The 17,334-nt window shown below is 50.1% G+C and overlaps 1 protein-coding gene across 1 annotated transcript; it reads left to right on the top strand.

The window, feature by feature from the left end:
* The first annotated feature begins 737 nt into the window (after positions 1–737).
* On the top strand, positions 738–10,968 carry ENDOD1 (endonuclease domain containing 1). The gene is made up of 2 exons (XM_084226134.1): positions 738–1,293; positions 6,992–10,968. The coding sequence occupies exons 1-2, from the start codon at positions 1,000–1,002 to the stop codon at positions 8,123–8,125; spliced, it is 1,428 nt and encodes a 475-aa protein (XP_084082260.1). The 5' UTR covers positions 738–999; the 3' UTR covers positions 8,126–10,968.
* Positions 10,969–17,334: the final 6,366 nt, after the last annotated feature.

Here is a 17,334-nt window from a genome sequence, read left to right as displayed (position 1 = left end):
TCCTTTCCATCTCCACTGTTTTGAAAACATTAATTTTCCCAGTCACTGAAGGAATACTGCTTTTACCCAGCAGTAGCCAAGGTATCATAGGCAGCTGTATATTGGGTGGATGGTTACTCTGCTGAACATAAACTCAGAGGAGCAGCTTCATTTTCTTTTTTTGCCAGTTCCATAGGTTTGGCCAAAATGTTCTGTGGTGGATGCTGATTAGGGGTTTGTGATCTGAGGGTCCTCAACCCTCTGCCTGTTGTTAATCTCTTCTGAGAGAGGGTCTCCGAGATGAGGTGATGATGGAGGGTTTTCAATTCCCGATACAGCGGCAGGAGAGATGGGAGCTGAATGCCTTTCCCAAGCATCTAAGCAGCATCGCTAGCAGCAGTAGTGAAGACAGACGCCCCAAAAAGGGACAAAGGGGGCTCCAGCAGCTCCAATGCTGCCACCTCTCTTCTTTCTCTCCCTCTCTTTTGGCCAGGCTCACAGCTGGGGAGAGGACGGCTAATACCTTCTTTGGGGCGGTGAAATCTGACTTTGCAGCATCCCCTCTGACAGCCTCAGGAACATTTCTGGCTGTGTCAGCCAAAATTCCTGCCGTGGACTGCTGCAATGCAGCACACCACACCCCCGCCGGCGCTGAGCCCCAGCCCGGACAGCCGGCGCTGCTCAGCTCCAGCCCCGCCGCTGCCATAGGCGTCCCTCCTGCCGCCGTTCGCCGGGAGCGCGGATGATTTCAGGTTGCCCGGCATCCCCTCCCGCGGGCAGCTGGCGTCCGCGGCGTGTGTCAGAGCCCTCTCGCGCACGTTCCGTGTCCCAACGTGCCGCCTGCAGAACGCGCTGGCTCCCCGCAGGGATCGGCTGCGGTTTCGGGTTTCATTTCCCTCGCACGCTACACCCGAATTCCAGACGCTCTCTGGCTGCGCTGCTGCATGGACTCTGAGCGCAGGTCCCTTGCCGTAACCAGCGGAGGCAGACGGGGCTCCCCTCGGCTCCAGGGAGCGGACCATGAAGACGTCAATTGTATTCTTGCTTTGCATCTCGGTTTTCCCAGGCTTTTCCAAGGGCAGAGTTGTTAGAGAGGATGAAACTGGTTTTGCCGAGTGTAACGTGTTCTTCCCTGGACAAGTCCCACCCGAAGGATTTACGGAGCCGTTCCATGTGAAAATTTGTCAGCAGTACAACAAAGAGCCACGCTTTGCAACCCTCTACAGTACTAAGGACAAAATCCCTCTTTATTCAGCTTTTAAGTTTACAAAGCCAGCTCAAAGTGAGGAGGAGAACTGGCTGGTTGAACCGCAGGTAAGGCAGCTTTTCCTTTGCTGAAAGGCAACTCTTCCTGGAGAACATTTCCTCTGGGATGAAGCTGGGGCTAGAATTTGGCAGAGGAGGCAGGAACTGTGCTTGTTGAACTTCTGTTGGTATGAATTTAGCATGAGCAGAACTTATTTTTGTGCTTGGAACTCAGCAAACAAATAGTTTCTTGTCCCAGGGAGCTTGTTATGAAAACTGAGAGGCTGCTGCAGGAAAGTGTAGTGCCAGGGGAGAGGAAAGCCCTCTCTGACACCAGTGATGTGTTTGTCCTGCCCAGCCAGCTCCTGTGGGCAGGGAGAGCTGCTGGTGGGTTAGACATCGCAGTGTCAAGTTCAAGTTTGTTCTGCTGCCAGTGTGATCACAGTGTTGATAGGAGTTCTTTGGCTTCACTGAGCAGAGATAAAGCATCCATTTGTGGTTCACCAGGTTGATGCTGCAGCTTTTCAGTGTGTCCCAGTGTTGCAGACTGAGGTAGGAAAATGAGTTGCTGCGTTGTGGGGCGTGCAGGTTTCAGTCAGGTCAGAAATATACAGTATAAAATGAATTTTTCCAGAGCCTCAGTGGTTTCTGTCTTCCCTGTCACTAGGCATGTTTAAGCAAGGCCTTCAGGCTGATGCATTTAATGGCAATCCTTTAAAAACTGGTGCTGTTGTAAGAAAACTTCAGCTCTTCTTCCCCCCCCCCCTTGCCCTTCCCCCCCCCCTTCCCCCGCCATGTTTTCGATTTTTCAGCAGTGATAATGACGAATATTGTAGCAACATCAGGCTACCCCATCTGTTGAGCTCAGGGGAGATTATCAGTGTGCAAGGGTGCTTTGTCAGGGCAGGAATGGCTGCAGTGTCAGAGCAGTGTGTTGGGAGTGTGGCCCTCAGCTGCTGGATGTTGCCACAATCCAGTGGCAGCTCACCCCTCTGCCAGGAGAATGCTGTGCTTATTTCTCTCATGTGTGGTGATGAGATACTAAAGCCACAAGGCCACAGGCATTGAAGACAGGAGTTATTAAGTGGTTATCTCAGCCTGGACTGTCTTCTGGCTCTCTGGGCTGGGTTTTGGGTTGCAGGAGTTTCTAAAGGTCTTTTGATCTGAGCTCCTTCCACTTCACAGGCAAGCTGTGGGAGCTTGCCCTTATAAAACAGAGGAAACTTTTTGCAGAATCTGTCATTATTGAGTTGTGGAAGGGTGGTAAATTTTTAAAGTGCCAAGGGGACCTAGGCTGGCAGAACCTTTGGTCAGTGCCATGGAGGCAGCAAGGTAAAGAGGCAGAGATGAGATCCTTTCCCATTTGCCTTGGCCAGTGACACCCTTCATCACCTCTAGCCCCCATACCTCCTCCTGCTTCTTGTGGTCCAGCTCTCCCAGCCTACCTAGGTAGGCTCAGGAGCTGTTCCTGCCATGGAGCAGTGGGCCAGCTCCCCTCCCACCCCCAGTAACTTTGGTTCCCCTGGACCTCCCTTGAGCTGGCTTCTCTGCCCTTCCTGCTCCATCCCTTTTGACCCCTCATCTTGTCTTGGTTCCTGCCAGCACTCCAGAGTCCCAAACCTTGTGTGTCCTGCCACCAAAACCTTCTGTGGCCTCAGATATAATAGGGCAGGTGCTGCCTTTATTTGATCTGGCTTCTCCAGAGCAGCCTCACATGTTGACAGTAGCTCTTAGTTGATGCTAATGGTTCTCCTTCATCCAGAAGTGAAATGCAGATGTCTCAGAGGCAGGAGTTAGCAACTTTGCATTTCCCTGGAGGAACCTCTGACTGAGACAGAAAAGTACTAGGACAAAAAAAAAAAAAAAAAATCTGCCGAAGACTATGTAATGGGAAGAAATCAAGAATATGAAAAATTCCTATAACTCAAGAAATAAGTGCATACAGCCCTCTCAGACACTGCCACTTGGAGGATGGAGTGGGGAAGGGCTTTCACACCCATTCTGTGTGTTCTACCCAGGGTGGGTGAGATGGCTGCTGAAGGGAGCCCTTAGCAGCACCTGCTCTGCATCATAGCCCAGTGAGCTCATACCACAAATTTTCTGGGCAATTTCCTTGCCAAGACAGGCATAGCTGGGTAGGAGCTGGCTCAGCTGCACAGTGACATGTGCTTGCTCATGGAGATGCAGACACGCAGCAAACGGAATGAAATCACTACAAAAACACTCTCAGCACTCCAGTGAGGGCCTCAAAGTTGTCATAGGCTTTTTTTTTGGGATAGTGATGTAAGTGGTGAGGGCACCATCTCACTCCGTCCTCAGGAATGTCTGCCAGAGAAACAAATGCCAAATGTAGCACCGAGGCAGTAATTGGGTGAGAAGTGTGAGGAATGTCAGTGCCACCCACTGCAGATTGGCAGCTGGAAACAATGAATTAATTCAGCAATTAGTGAAAAATTAGAGAGCAGGAAGGGTAGGCTGGTGAGTAGGGTACTGATGGGACTCCCCCAGGCGAAGGTCTGAAAACCTGCTCTGCCACAGATTTCCTGGGAGTTGTGAGCAAGTCACTCAGGTGTCTTTTACCTCATTCCATTTTGGTTGTCTGAAAATCTCTGATTCTTTCTGTAGCTTAGAGAGAGATGGAAAACTCCAGAGCTGCTTTTTCCATTCTCATTTATGAGGGGCTGGATGAATTACCTTGTGTTTTCATTTGGTTAATGACTACTGCCAGGCAGACAACCAAGGGGGGATTCTTGCCCAGCTATAGTGCAGTGCAGCTACCTCTGAGCTGCTCCTGCAGTCTCTCTTGGCAGAGAGTCAAGAGAAAGGCACTTCTAGAGTCACTGGTGAATGTCCTACTGCAGAAACTTCAGGGTAAGATGCAGTGTGCCTCTTCCCTGAGCTATGAATCCCAACTAAGGTTGGATCAAACATTTCCACTTCAGTCAAAGGTGTAAGAGTGCCTGAAGAAGTAGTGGCGGGAGAGGGAAGATGGAGTTCAGAGATCCTACAGACCAGGGTGGGGAAGGTGGGGGGTGGCAGTGTCCTGCCTTGTTAAATGACCAAACCCAATGGAAGCTGCCTGCCCTAATAGCTGTGTGTGGCCATACTTCTAATCCCCCTCTGCCTCCATCCCTTCTGTCAAACTGCACCCTCCACTTAATGACACACATCAATATTGTTATGTGCTAACATCCATACAGGCTGCAGGCACATAAGTTATTTTTAAACCTCCATTCTATGATAGGGAGTTTACCTGTCTGCTTGGATTTTGCCCTGAGCTCTTCCAGGTTATTTGGACAGGTGGCTTCATGGCTGACACCCTGAACACAGGTATGTTTTGGGGTGACACAAGCCAGAAACTTTTTGAAGCAGGGAGGAAAGGTATCTTGCAATGCAGATTAGATGCAGTGCTGAGACAGCCTGCCTTTGGGATTGAGCTGGAGGAGGCATGAAAACCTCAGCTACATGTTAGTTATTACAAACCATAATAGGAATTATTATAAGCATGATTAGGTGATGTCAGAGCCTGACACATGAGGAGCACACAGTTGCATGTTTATCATATTCTTTTTTAATTGCACCCAAACAATCTTGATGGTAAGTGCAAAGGCCTGCAACTGGTCAGGTAACCAGGGACATATTTTCTTGGTAGGATCCTCAAGGTTTGCATGCAGCAGCTCATAGGGAGAGAGAAACTAAGTTTGTTCTGCTTCGTGTAGGTTGGCAATTTCTGCCAGGAGGCAAAGCTAATCCATCTTAGGTCTGTGTGTCCTTGTAGATTGGCAGCACTCACCGTGGGAGTGGGATGGGATGAGTGTCTCTGAGAGGGTGTGAAACTCAAAAGGGTCATAGCACTGAGGACAGTTCCTGGGCACAGCCTCACATCTGTGCCCAATCCCCCTCAGCTCTTCCGTGCTATTAAACAATCCCTTGTCCCATGGCACACCATCATCTCATCAGAAGGGGAGAATGGCAAGGGAAGGAGGGGGCAGGAAGAGACAGTGATGTTGTGTAATGCAAAGTATCTGGCCTCATCAGCCAGCTGCAGTCTGTTCTTTGGGGTGACTGAGCAAGAGGAGCAGAAAAAGGCAGTCAAAGTGCAGAATAACTCTTTTTAAGTGGTGCATTTAGAAAAAGCTGTGACTTGCACATCAGCACATGGGACTCACTATGATCCTCCCAGTCCTGAAGCAATAAGCACCAGATACTTAAAAAAAAAGGATCAGGAAACCTCCTCAGCAGGAGGTGGAGTAGTGCAGCCCTCTGCAATGGCCAGGCTTGGCACTGTGACCAAGCTTGGTGCAGAGGGAACCCTGTGCCTTGACTGCAGGGGTTTGGCTGATGCAAGAGGCCAGCCAGAGCTCAGCTCCCAGGTGAGGGTGATGGACAGTTGCTGACCCTGGCCCTTTCACCCTGACAGGCTTGTGCAGAGCTGTGAGGAGATGATGCGCCACTAAGAGGATGCAAACTCTATGTAAGGTTGCAAGGACATGGTTGAGTATCTGTCCAAGTGCACTGCAGGGTGGTCAAGAGACAAGGATGGATGACCTGGCAATGATTCAAGGTAGACTATGAGCTGTTTGTCATAGGTGTCTCCAAAGTGCATATTATATAGTGCAGTAAACATTTTATGGGCCAGGGGCAAAGGCAGAAGGTTTAATTGGGCCAGCGCAGTGCAGGGACCTGAGGGCCACACCCTCTGAAACAGAGGCTACAGAAGGCAGCGACTGCCAGAGATCATCTGCCACCCCTGAACTTCTAGCAGCATGTTCACCCTCTAATTTGAGGAACAAAATGACAATTTGGCACAGCCCTCTGGAGCGGCCGCAAGCAGTGTCAATAGGAAGGACTATGGATCAGACAGAGCTGTGGTCACCTGAGAAAGACCTGAACACACCCTGACATTTAGTGCTTCCCCTCCCACTGCTCTTTGTGTCCCACACCCGCTCCCTTCCCTCGCGCGTGGCTCCAGGACAAATTCCCACTGCAGTAATTGCTACCTCTGGCTCCACTGCATGGGAGCTGCAGACACAAGCAGGGAGCACAGATTCCATCGAGGACCTTGGGTGATGGCACCCTCACCCACCTTATGCCAGGTGGTCATTAAGGATGAGGTTCAGACTGTTGATGACATGAGGACCAGGTTACTGATGACCAGCCCTGCACCAGCCCTAGGAGCTCACTGCTCTGTCTCCTGTTCAAGGTGGGGTAGTTCAAGTCATCTGACTTCATTCTTGCTTCTTACACAATAAGCTGTGAGAGCTAAATGCCCTCCCCAGACATACACCATGGCTTTTTGTTTGTTTTTTCTTTCCCCATGTCTTGGATTTGATAGTTCAGAGGGGCTTAAGTTAAACCATGGTTAAGTTCTTAAATGACCTGCAGGTACCACCACAGTACGAGGTGAAAACATGACCCTGAATCTACCCATCTATTGGTCTTAAAAATCTCTTCTAGGACTAATTACAAGTCAGAGGCTTGGTATATGGTGACTAGTGAGACTTTGAAGTCTGTGCTGTGCTGTGTACCAGACTGGAGAGCTGCAAATATCCTTTGGAGCCTAACCCAATGTGCTTGGCAGAGAAGCTAAGTAGAGAATACACTCCTCTGAAACACTTCAAGGAAAGTAATGAGAAGATGCAGGATATAATCCAAGGCATGGCATGTACTAATAGTGCTAATGAAAAGTATTTGTCAAGGCTCATTTTACACGTTGTTTTCTAGGAAGGTGAATTGCATGCAGTAATGCTTCTCTCTGCTCTTTCAGATAGATGATCCAGAAAATGACTTGCATGAAATGGTGCATGAAGCCGATATTGGCGGCACTGTGGCCAACCTTGGTGCAAATCAAGCCCTGACCTCAGACTACGTGGGCTCTGGCTACGAGAGAGGCCTTCTCAATCCCAGTTTGCTTAATGAGGAGGATTTCCAGGTGGCCACTTACACACTCACGAATGCTGTCCCTCTGAGCCCGGCTCTGAGCAAAAGCTGGCACAGAGACATTGGGAAGGTAGTGGAGCAAGCTCTGATCCCTCACTGTTCCAAGACGGATCATCTATATCTCCTTGCAGGTGCAGTTCCTTCCAGTGTCCAAGTTAAAGGCAAGGTGTCAGTGCCGGAGAGCCTCTGGCTGGCAGCCTGCTGTGATGCTCCAGAGGGATGGTCCCTGGGACTGGTGAAAAAAACCAGTGATGAAAGCAGCTTGGCAGACCTCACGGTGAGAGAGCTGGAGAAGCAGCTTCTACCAGGAGTTCACTTGTTCAAGGGCAACTGTGGGAAAGACAAGCAAAGCCAGAAGAAAAGAGAAGCAGTATTGCAAGCTGTCAGTCAGATCCGCTCTGAAGAGCAAGAAGGAACAAATGACAACCAGGAGACCAAAGAGAGTGGCTTGGTGAGAAGTGTTGCTGGCATCATTGCTACCCCTTTCATCAAACTTCTGGAACTCCTCATCTACATCTTTGTGGAACTGGTGAAATTTGTGTTTTATTTTCTGTGGCTTGTTGTAAAGCGAGTTGTTGGCACAATTCTGGGTGGAGTCTGCAGCCTGTGGAATGGGGTGGTGTCCTACCTTCAAGCCATCAGCATGGTGCTCATCAGCATCCCCTATGATGTTGGGAGGGTCATTGTCAACATCTTCCTGGGCTTCCTGCAAATTGTTCAAGATGTGATGTCCCTCACCTACAGGATCCTGAGCATCCCCGTGGGATTTGTCCTTCACCTAGCTGCTTTCCCTTACCGCTCCATCTGTGCCATTCCCTCTGTCCTTAAAGACATGGCCACTGGGATCGTGGGCACCTTCTCGCTGGTCATCGACGCCACGGCCGCGGTTCTGCACGGCTTTTATTACCTGGCTTGGCACATCCTCAAACGGTTTGTGCCTAAAGGCTCTTCTGGGGACTGAGAGGAACAGAAACCAAGGCTGCAAATACATGGAATAAAGGAGGAGTGGGGCAATGCTTTAAGATATGTGGCCAAATGCTGTCAATTTCCTTCTGGTATTTATTGTAGTGACATTAATAATAATGAACTGACTGGGGAATAACAAGGAGGGCCAAGGCGATGTCGCTCGGGGCCGCCACCACTGTAACTAGAGTTCTGTCTGTTGTAAAATGTTCGGGTTTTATCGGTGCGGGCCACAAGGTTTCTGTGATTTGCAAGTGTCAAGATGCTTCCTCTGGGAAATGCACACTAAATGTGGTATGAGGTGATTTCTTTCTGGCTATGATGACGCTGAGACTTACGCAGTGGCAGTGAGCTCTGCAGAAGGCCAGCCCTTCCAAGGAGCAGGTGGTGGTGGTTAGGGGAGGACATGAGTTACAGAGAATGACTGGGACTTGATGAAAGGAGAGGGAGGCAAGAGTGCAAGGGGGTGGGAAACAGCAGGGAGCAGAGTGGAATGGGGGCAAGGTCCTGCTATTGACTGCATTGCTCATTTCTCTGGTATCCCACTGGTGGAGGGGATGCATCTGGGTATATCTCATAGTCTTCAGGCCTTTCCAGACATCTGAAATTGCATGGATCTTGCTGCAAGGAAAGACCCACTGCCCATTTTTTTTTTGCATGGTGGGAAAGCATTTTTCCTTAGCCATACCAAGGTCATCTTCCCCCAACCCTTCCTTGCTGTCTGGTGATCACTGAAGGTCTGAGCCCTGAATCTTCAAGATGTGGTATTCTCTGAAGGTCTAAACCCACAAATACCATAGCCCTGAAGCTCTCATGTCTGCTCCAATGCCCAGCACATCTGGGAGCCACACTTTTGGATTCAAATCTGTTGCAAACTGCCTTGTCTCCCTTGGGAGCTGACTGCTCCTGAAGCACACAGGAGACTATGGACTATCAGGTGGAAGCAGAGGCAGGAGGGATCCCGGGCTGCAGCGCTTGTTTTACTGGGTGAAGATCCACACACAAAGAGACACCTTAATGTCAGAGGCAGAACCAACTCCTCTTCTGCACTGCACATCCTCTCTGCTCACTCTTCACCCCTTCTTCTCTCTGCCAGCATGAATCATGTCCTCCAATATCTGTGAAATTGGAGCTGGGGCACACGTCAGGGCTTTGCAGGGGACCAGCAAGGGTTTGCAGCCAGATGAGGGGCACAGAGACATCTGCCACTGCTGGAGAAGGGCACAGGAGTGCTGCCCTTCCCTGGGGCTTGGCTCAGCAAGGGGCTTTGGATCTCTTGATGCAGTTGCAGGAGGGAAGCTTCCTGTCTCAGCAGCATTTACGAAGGCAGGGCTCCAGGAGGTGTTTGGGAGTCCTACATGCATGGTTCCTTCCTTTCACACCTCCAGTGCCAGCTTGGTGTGGACCCCTGACTACTGTAGCATCCCATAATGAGTCCCAGGAGTGAGCAAGCTGGTGCTGCCCTCTCAGTAGTGCTATGTTGGTGGTGGCCTGTCCTACTAACCTGGCAGCTTTGCCTCTCTGCATCATGCAGCCTGCAGGAAGGCTGAGCTGGCGTGGATGGATTCATGGGAAAAGGAGATTTGGCTGGTTCATGGTGGGACAGAGTTGTTTCTTTAGCTCAGGGGCTGTGTTCAATGCAAGCAGATGTGTGCACATCCCAGCCCAGCACACCCTGGCCAGGTGGCACCCTGTTCAGCAGTGATGCAAATGGCAAAGCTGGGGATGCCAACAGTGGTGATGAAGTGGGGAAGCAGTGGCATGAGTGGAAAGAGAGGATGACTCCTTGCCTCATCCTTCATGGGCCACCTCTGTTTTATGGAGAAAGAGAGAATGTCTGCAAGCAGAACTGGCTTTCTTCAAAAGGAAAAGCAGCTTTTGGATGCCAGTATGGGTTGTAGTTGGGTAAAGTCAGTGGCATTTTGATATAGGAATGTTGGGTGCACGGTCACTGCTCCTAACAGGCAGAGAGCAGTCAGTGGATGCTCTCCAAACTGAACTTGGCATGTCTGCCCACTCCAACATGCCTGGTCTGCTGTCGAGACAGATGTGGAGCTGATTTCCCACTCCTTCATGAGACCCTGTCTTAATCCTGGTACTCCTCAAGGGCTACATGGCAGCTGTCAAGGCAGGAAAGAAGCCAGCTCAAGCCCCAGGGAATGCTAGGGTGGGGTGGCAGGGGCCCCAGCAGCCTCTGAAGGCAGGTGTGATGGTGGCAGCTCTCAATTGCAGCCCAAGCACTGGGGAGAAGGGGTAGCTGCCCCCCACAGCTGTCTTGCACCTTCTGTGTGACCTTCTCTCTGGCCCATTTTAGCTGCATGGCACTGCACAGCAGCCAGCCATGCACTTCCTGGGGCTCTGCACCCAGAGCAGCTTCCCTGCCCCTGAACCCAGCAGCCCCTGCATCCCAGGTCCGCCAGCATCTCCAGGGCAGCTCTGCAGTCCCAGGGATGTGGGAGCTCGTGTGCTGATAAGCTGCTGAGCTGAGGCACCTCAGGAGCTCTGCATTGTCAGTTTGGCACCACCATTGCTACCCCACCTCGCTCAGGCCAGCGTGTCTCTGCTCCAGCCCTGACTTCTGACAGCAAGTGGACAGTCCTTGAAACCCAAGGCGCTGCAGCTCTATAGGATTTGGGCAGAGGTGCAACAGTATTATTAAAATTGTCTTAACATGCTCAGATTTCACATGCTAAGAACAGTAACTGGCATGGGGCATTTCTCTTCTGTGCTGCGTGTCTGAGCAGGCAGTGGGAAATCTGCCTTGAACATCGAGCAATTATCACAGAACAAGCAACATCCTGCAAAAAAACACTGTTTGAGATTCTTCTTATCTAGGCATGATTTATGGCTCCTGAGCTTTACTCTATCCTTGGAAACGTATGGCTTCAACAAAATAAAGTGACTTTTCCTAAGAGGGGCTGGTATATTTTCTGCCACAGTTGCAAATGAGATAACAACCTAGGGTGTCCTGACTAATCAAGAAAACAGCAGCGGCACAGTTTTTCCTTGTAACAGCTTGACATCTGATATTAATGGCTCTCTTGTGCTTTTTAAACACCTTTCCTCTCTCAAAGCACTCTAAGACTCAATTAATTAAGCTGCAGAATAAGTAGGTAAAACCTGAGGTGCTGCAGGCAGTGAGGATGACTGTGTGTGCCAGGAGAGGGGACTGTTTTATTCTTGTGAGATGCAGTGAGATGCACCTGGAGTGCAGCATGATAGCCAGTTTTCATACAGAAATCACAGCACGGCACCACAGCTCTTCACAGCTCACAATAAGAAACTCCCTCTTGTGCAGTGCTGGTCCCTGGACTGGCTTTGTCACAACTTCCTTACAGGGAGAGAAGTAACTGAGTCCTCTTCTAATTATATTCCACTGATGGTATGGAGGTCCTGTGATGAGTAAACCAGATGTTGGCACCTCTGTTTTGCAGGTACTTCTCTTTGGGCAGATGAACCCCTGCAGCTGAGTCTGCATCTGTCTCAAGTCTGCAGGAACTGGTGAGGCACTGGTACAGGCTGCCTGGAGAAGCTGTGGATGCCCCATCCCTGGAAACGGTCAAGGTCAAGTTGGCATGTTGGATGGGGCTTTGATCAAGGTGGTCTGGTGGAAGGTGTCCCTGCCTTAACCAGATCACCCATAATGGCAGAGGGACTCAGCAGCCCTGCAGGACAGCCCCTCAGTCCCTCTGGGTCACACCTCTGCTGCCACTGCACCTTTTGAAGCTGCTCACCTTGCATGGAGCTCCATCAGCAGCTCTGTTCCTCCCTCTGGTCAGGGAGCTGCTCTTTTTCAGCAGGGAATTGGGCCATGCTTGCTCACAGGTTATCTCTCCAGCGTAGCCAGTGCCAGAAAATGGAAAAGGTATTGGATAATAAATACCAGTGTAACTCGTTTGGCCAGGAGGGATTGTCTGGGAGCAAGGGGTGTGAGGTGTGTCCAGGGTGTGTGTGTGTATTAGTGAGGTTGCAATACTGTGGGTTTGGCATGGGATGATTTCTCCTTGCTGCACAGACTCCTGGGCTCTTGGACTCACTTTGGTGGATCTCACACTGGGTAACATCTGCTATTAATTTCCACACAACTGGTGTTTCCAGCCAGGCAGAAATGCCGAAAGACTTTCCAGTGGTGTTAGTGTTACAGCTGGTTGGAAAATCTCCAAGGAATTATATTCTCTCAGAATGAGGTGATTTATCATACAGGGTTCTTTTCATGGCAATTTACCATTTTTAGTGGAAAATAGTTTTCAAGTCCAGGTTGGAACAAGCACAGGAAACATCCAAGAGCAGCCCAGGGTCTGGATTAGCAGTTTGGATCTTGACATTCAGCACCCAGTCCTGCCTAACAGCAGGTTTGGCATGTGAACGCGGCTCTTTTTTTCTCAGAGGCATATCCTGCAGCCATGGCCCATCTAACCATATGTGTGATTTTCTCCCATTTGTAAGGGTGAAAAAAACCCTGTCTCCTTTCCAAAAATACTGAAATTGTCACCACATTCCTGGGAGGTAGAAGCCATTTTCTACTAAGCCAGCAGCAGTTGCGTGCAAAACTGAAGCAGAGGCTTCAAATTCTTCTGCAGTATCACCTTTATTAATAAGCTTATGTTTTAATAAGCTTATGTTTTAATTTAACACGGTGAAGAATGGACATCTGGAGCAGATGTCACTGTGTGACTTTTCCAAATCCCCAGTACCTGCTGGTAGGAGATGGTTATGGACCAATGCCAGGAGCTGCAGCGGGTGGGCAGGACCATGCTGGTGAGCAGGGGAGAATATATGGGAGAAGAACATCAGACTAAAAAAAAGGAAGACATTTCCTTTTAAATGAAGGTAGATTACAATGAGTAAAACCCTGGTACAGGTTGTCCACAGAGGTAGTAGTTGCCCCAGCCCTGGAAACATTCAAGATTAGGCTGGATGGGACTCTGAGCAAGCTGATCTGGCTGAAGATGTCCCAGGTTAAAATATGTGGCCCTTAAAGGTCTCTTCCAACCCAGGCATTCTATGACTCTGTGAAGCCAAATGGTCAGTAGCTAAACAGTGAACAGTGAGGGCTGAGAAATGGTCTCTGCTTGATCCTGACACCGACCAGCTGCTGATGTGAGTGAAGCAGTTCCAGAGGGATGATGCAATAGACTCATGGAGACATCACTTTCTGGATTTATGCCATCTAAATGTAGCCATTTAAAACTTCTTCTCTGCAGGCACAGGGGTCCCTGTGTTCAGTATAAATATGTCACCTGGCTTTCACCTGGCACCTCAGCTGGATGCCTGAAGAGCTGGGACCAGTGGAGCTTGGCTGGGGGCTGATGGGCCTTGTCTCATCACCCTTGAAGACCTTTGAGGTGTCCATTGACATGGTTCACCCAGAGGATGGTACAGGTGGGATGGTCTTTCCCACAGCCCCTTGGAAGGGGTCACTAAATCCTTCCATGCAGGTAGGACTAATGTCAGGGTCTGATGCCTCCTGAGTGCTGCTGGACGGGACCTGCAGTGCTTGCAGCCACGTTTGGGTGGTGGTGGGGGTTGTGTGTGGCCCTTTTGAAACAGATGGGATTAACCACAGTGTGCACCTCAAGCACACAGCTTGGCCTGACCTGTGTGGAATGAATCCAGCTCCCAAAGAACTTGGCCCAATTTTTTTGAGTTCATGGAAAACATGTGCATTTGTGGGTTGGATGAGTTCATCCCTCACCCTCAGGCATCTGTAGGAAGTACACCTTTGCACTGTAGGTGACAGCCTAAACTTGAAAACACCACTACACCCTGCAAAAATGAGATGAGTGTCTGATGTAGGGCAAGGGGCTGCCTTCCCAAGGATCTGTGAGGGCACAGAGCCCATGGATGCAGAAGAGGCTTGAATGGTAACAGTGGCTGTCCTGGTGTCAGAGGGGTGCAAATCTGAGGCCTATCACCACAGCAGTTGAGGATGACTCCTCAGATAGACTCATTAAGGATGGAAGAGACCTCTAAGATCATCGAGTCCTACCATTGACACAGCACTACCAAATGCACCACTAAACTGTGTCCCCAAGTGTTCCAAGGTGGTGATTCACCAATTCCCTAAGCAGTCGGCTCCAATGCCTGACTGTTCTTTCAGTAAACAAATTTTTCTTAATCTCCAAACCAAACTTCTTCTGGTGCAACCTGGGGCCATTTCCTCTTGCCCTGTCACTCCACTACCTGGGAGAAGAGACTGATCTGCTCCTGGCTACAATCAACTTTCAGGCGCGATCAAAGACAAGTGAACAGGCTCTCAGGCTCCAGTGATGAAGGATAATTTTGTCCATTCCCAGATCCTGTAATATTTCAGCTCATGCCCCCATTCCAAACCCAAGGGAGGCTTGGTGGCACAGGATCTATCTGGGAACCTGGTCCCTGTTCTTTATTTCTCTCAGGAGCTTATTCAGAATCTCATTCTTTCTCCATCCCCCATTTCCAGCTGCAAACAGATGCAGGTGTTCAACACCGAGCACATTCCCACAACATGTCCTGCTGGCACTGCTGGGGCTCCTGTGGGCACAGCACTGAGGCTTTGGACCTCTGTGGTTGTGGGGATTTGCCCTCAGGTCTACTAATTAGAGCTGGTAATGATGCCTTCAATGGAACTGCTCCCGTTCCTGTTTTTCACCAAAAAAAAAATTGTTGTTTTGTTTTTTCATCAGGAAAAAAAAAAACAAAGAAAAAACCTAGGGGTTAGTTTAAATCTAGTACCATGTTCTCAGCTGATATTGTCAGCATCACTGTGCTGTACTGCAGATGTGAGCTGCAGTTTCACCTTCTGCGAGCTGAACGCTGCATCCCAAGCGCGTTTCCCCTGCCGTGGAGGGTGGAGGCGGATCAGAGTCCTCCAGGAGATGGCCCAGGGCAGATGCCACCCTCTGGTGGAGTCTCTGCTTCTCTCCATGCATTGCAGAGGGAGCCAAGAGAGAGAGCTAGGTAATTTTGCAAGGCAAATTAAACGCCGGTGCTCAGGCAGCACCACCTCCCCAGCCCAGCCCTTCTGGTGCTTTCAGAGACGCTGGGACATAAATCAGCAGGGCAGAGGTGGCCTGGGCAGCAAACTGCTGGGGAACTCCTTCCTGAGCAAGTCAACACTGAATGTTGCAGGTCAGCGCTGCTAAAACACTTCTGTTTTGACTGTAATCACATTTTGTTGTATTTGCTGTATCTAGTTTTTTGGCTATGTTTTACGGCCTGGATATAGAGATACTCTGAACACCAGCCCCAGACAGGAGAAGGAGGGCTTCCCTTCTGTAAAAGCACTTTCCCACATGTCAGAAAGGTTCCAGTTTTGCTCCAAGGGCCTTAGAAAAGCCTGACAGGAAAAAAACACACATGGAAGATGAGGAGAATTTTAATTTAGCAGGAGATACAAATGCAGTGATCATCTTCCTTATATATTGAAAAGCTCACAAAAAATCAATGATATTTACATGAGCTCATTGGCTTGATGAATGATGTTATTTAAAATCTGTGCAATTTTAGCTCTGTAAAGCCTCTGGTCCTCTGTCCAGGTGCCTCACCAGATAACTCCATCTAAGTTTTTGGGGGGAGTTTCCATGCCCCCACATTGCCTAAAATTTGGTCTAATGAAGCATGTAGTGCTGGAATGAAGTGGTGCAGGTGGGTGCACCTCAGTTAACGTGCACGTGGTAGAGCAGATCCACTGATGGCTCTGTGCAGGGTCTGGGGCTGGTCACCATTTCTCCCCTGTGCTATGGCACCAGGAGCTGGGAAGAAGCAAAGGAGACCCCAGCAGAAGTGGAGCTCCAGCCCTCCAGCTGTGGGCTTGCTCGGGCCATGAGTGGGCAGCCAGTCTCTGCTGGCAGCGGCACACCCCTCTGCAGCCACCCCAGCCTGCTCGTGGGGGCATCCCCTGTGCTCCATGAGCAGGGGAGGAACCTGGTGAGGCTTGGGGTCAGCCCAGCCGGGTGTCTCCCCAGGGATGGGCTACCTTTATCTCAGCCATGGCCCTTTGCCAGGTCCCAGGGACATCCCACAGCTGTCACCATGGGCTGCAGGGAGATTGTGCCACAGCCACTCGGTGTGGGCACATGAGCACCCCTGTGGCACGGTCCCTGGTCTGCCACCACCACCCCTTGGTGTCCAGAGTGGGCACAGGGGGCAGGGCATAGAGCAGCAGAGCGGTGGCCCAGGAGGATGAGCAAAGAGGTCTTGGGGAATCACCAACACACAAATGGTTTTGGCTCCGAATTTCCTGTGGGAAACCAGCTGGAGAGGTGAGGATGGGTGTGGGGGAGCAGGGCTGTCCTCTCCTGTGCTGGGTACCCCCATCTGAGCACTCACACCACATACAGGGTGTGAGCAGGGACCAAAATCAGGGCAGGGCTCACTTGAGGGTGGCACTGTCCTGCCCAGCTGATCATCCATGCTCTGGGACTTCTAAGGGCTAAAGCAGGAATTCCACAGCAGCCCTTGGCTTTGAGGAATACTACAAGATTTTTATCTTTTTCACGATGGTGCTGGCGACATGGTGCCCCTCCCAGTGCGGATATTTATATAGATACATGTATTTATCTTATCGTGAGCTGTGCATCCTGCAGCTGGAGGTAAAGTTACATCCCAAATATCCTAGGTCTGCAGCTTGTGTTAACTAGCTTAGTCTTTCTGAGGGGGAGTGAGCATCTCCCCCAGGACAAACTTCCCTGGTGATCCCTCAGCACTAAGTCACCCTTCTCTGGAGATGGATGGGGCAGGGGACAGGGGGCAGGGTCTGGGGACTTGGGGGCAATCTGACTGCCAGGTAAGCTTGGCACTGCCCTGGGCCAGCACCCTCAGCACACATTTCCTCTCACCTTTGCTTGCCCTTCCTGTTTTTATGGCTCTCACCCACTTCTGCCCTGGGGTTTGCCCAGGTCTCCCTGGAAGAGGGATTAAATAATCTCAGTATTGAATGATACATAAATTAAAACCCACTACAAAGGCATGGAGAGGAAGGACACTTTGAGGCCTGGGTTTGTCCCAAAACACAGGATATTCTGCTCTAGAGATGTGTTCCCCAGCATGTGGCAAATGATGGCTCAAACAGGAGTCAGGTTTTATCCATTTTATTTAACCAATGAAATTCCTACTGATAACAATGAAAGTAATTTCAGCAAGTATAAATGCGATACAGTTTTAAACAAACCCCATTGTTCCGTACCTATAAATAGATTTTTCAAAACCTCATAAAAAGTGCAGATT

Source organism: Fringilla coelebs (genome assembly GCF_963513975.1).
Source record: "Fringilla coelebs genome assembly, chromosome: 2".
Lineage (NCBI taxonomy): Eukaryota > Metazoa > Chordata > Aves > Passeriformes > Fringillidae > Fringilla > Fringilla coelebs.
This window is presented reverse-complemented; position numbering and strand designations above follow the sequence as displayed.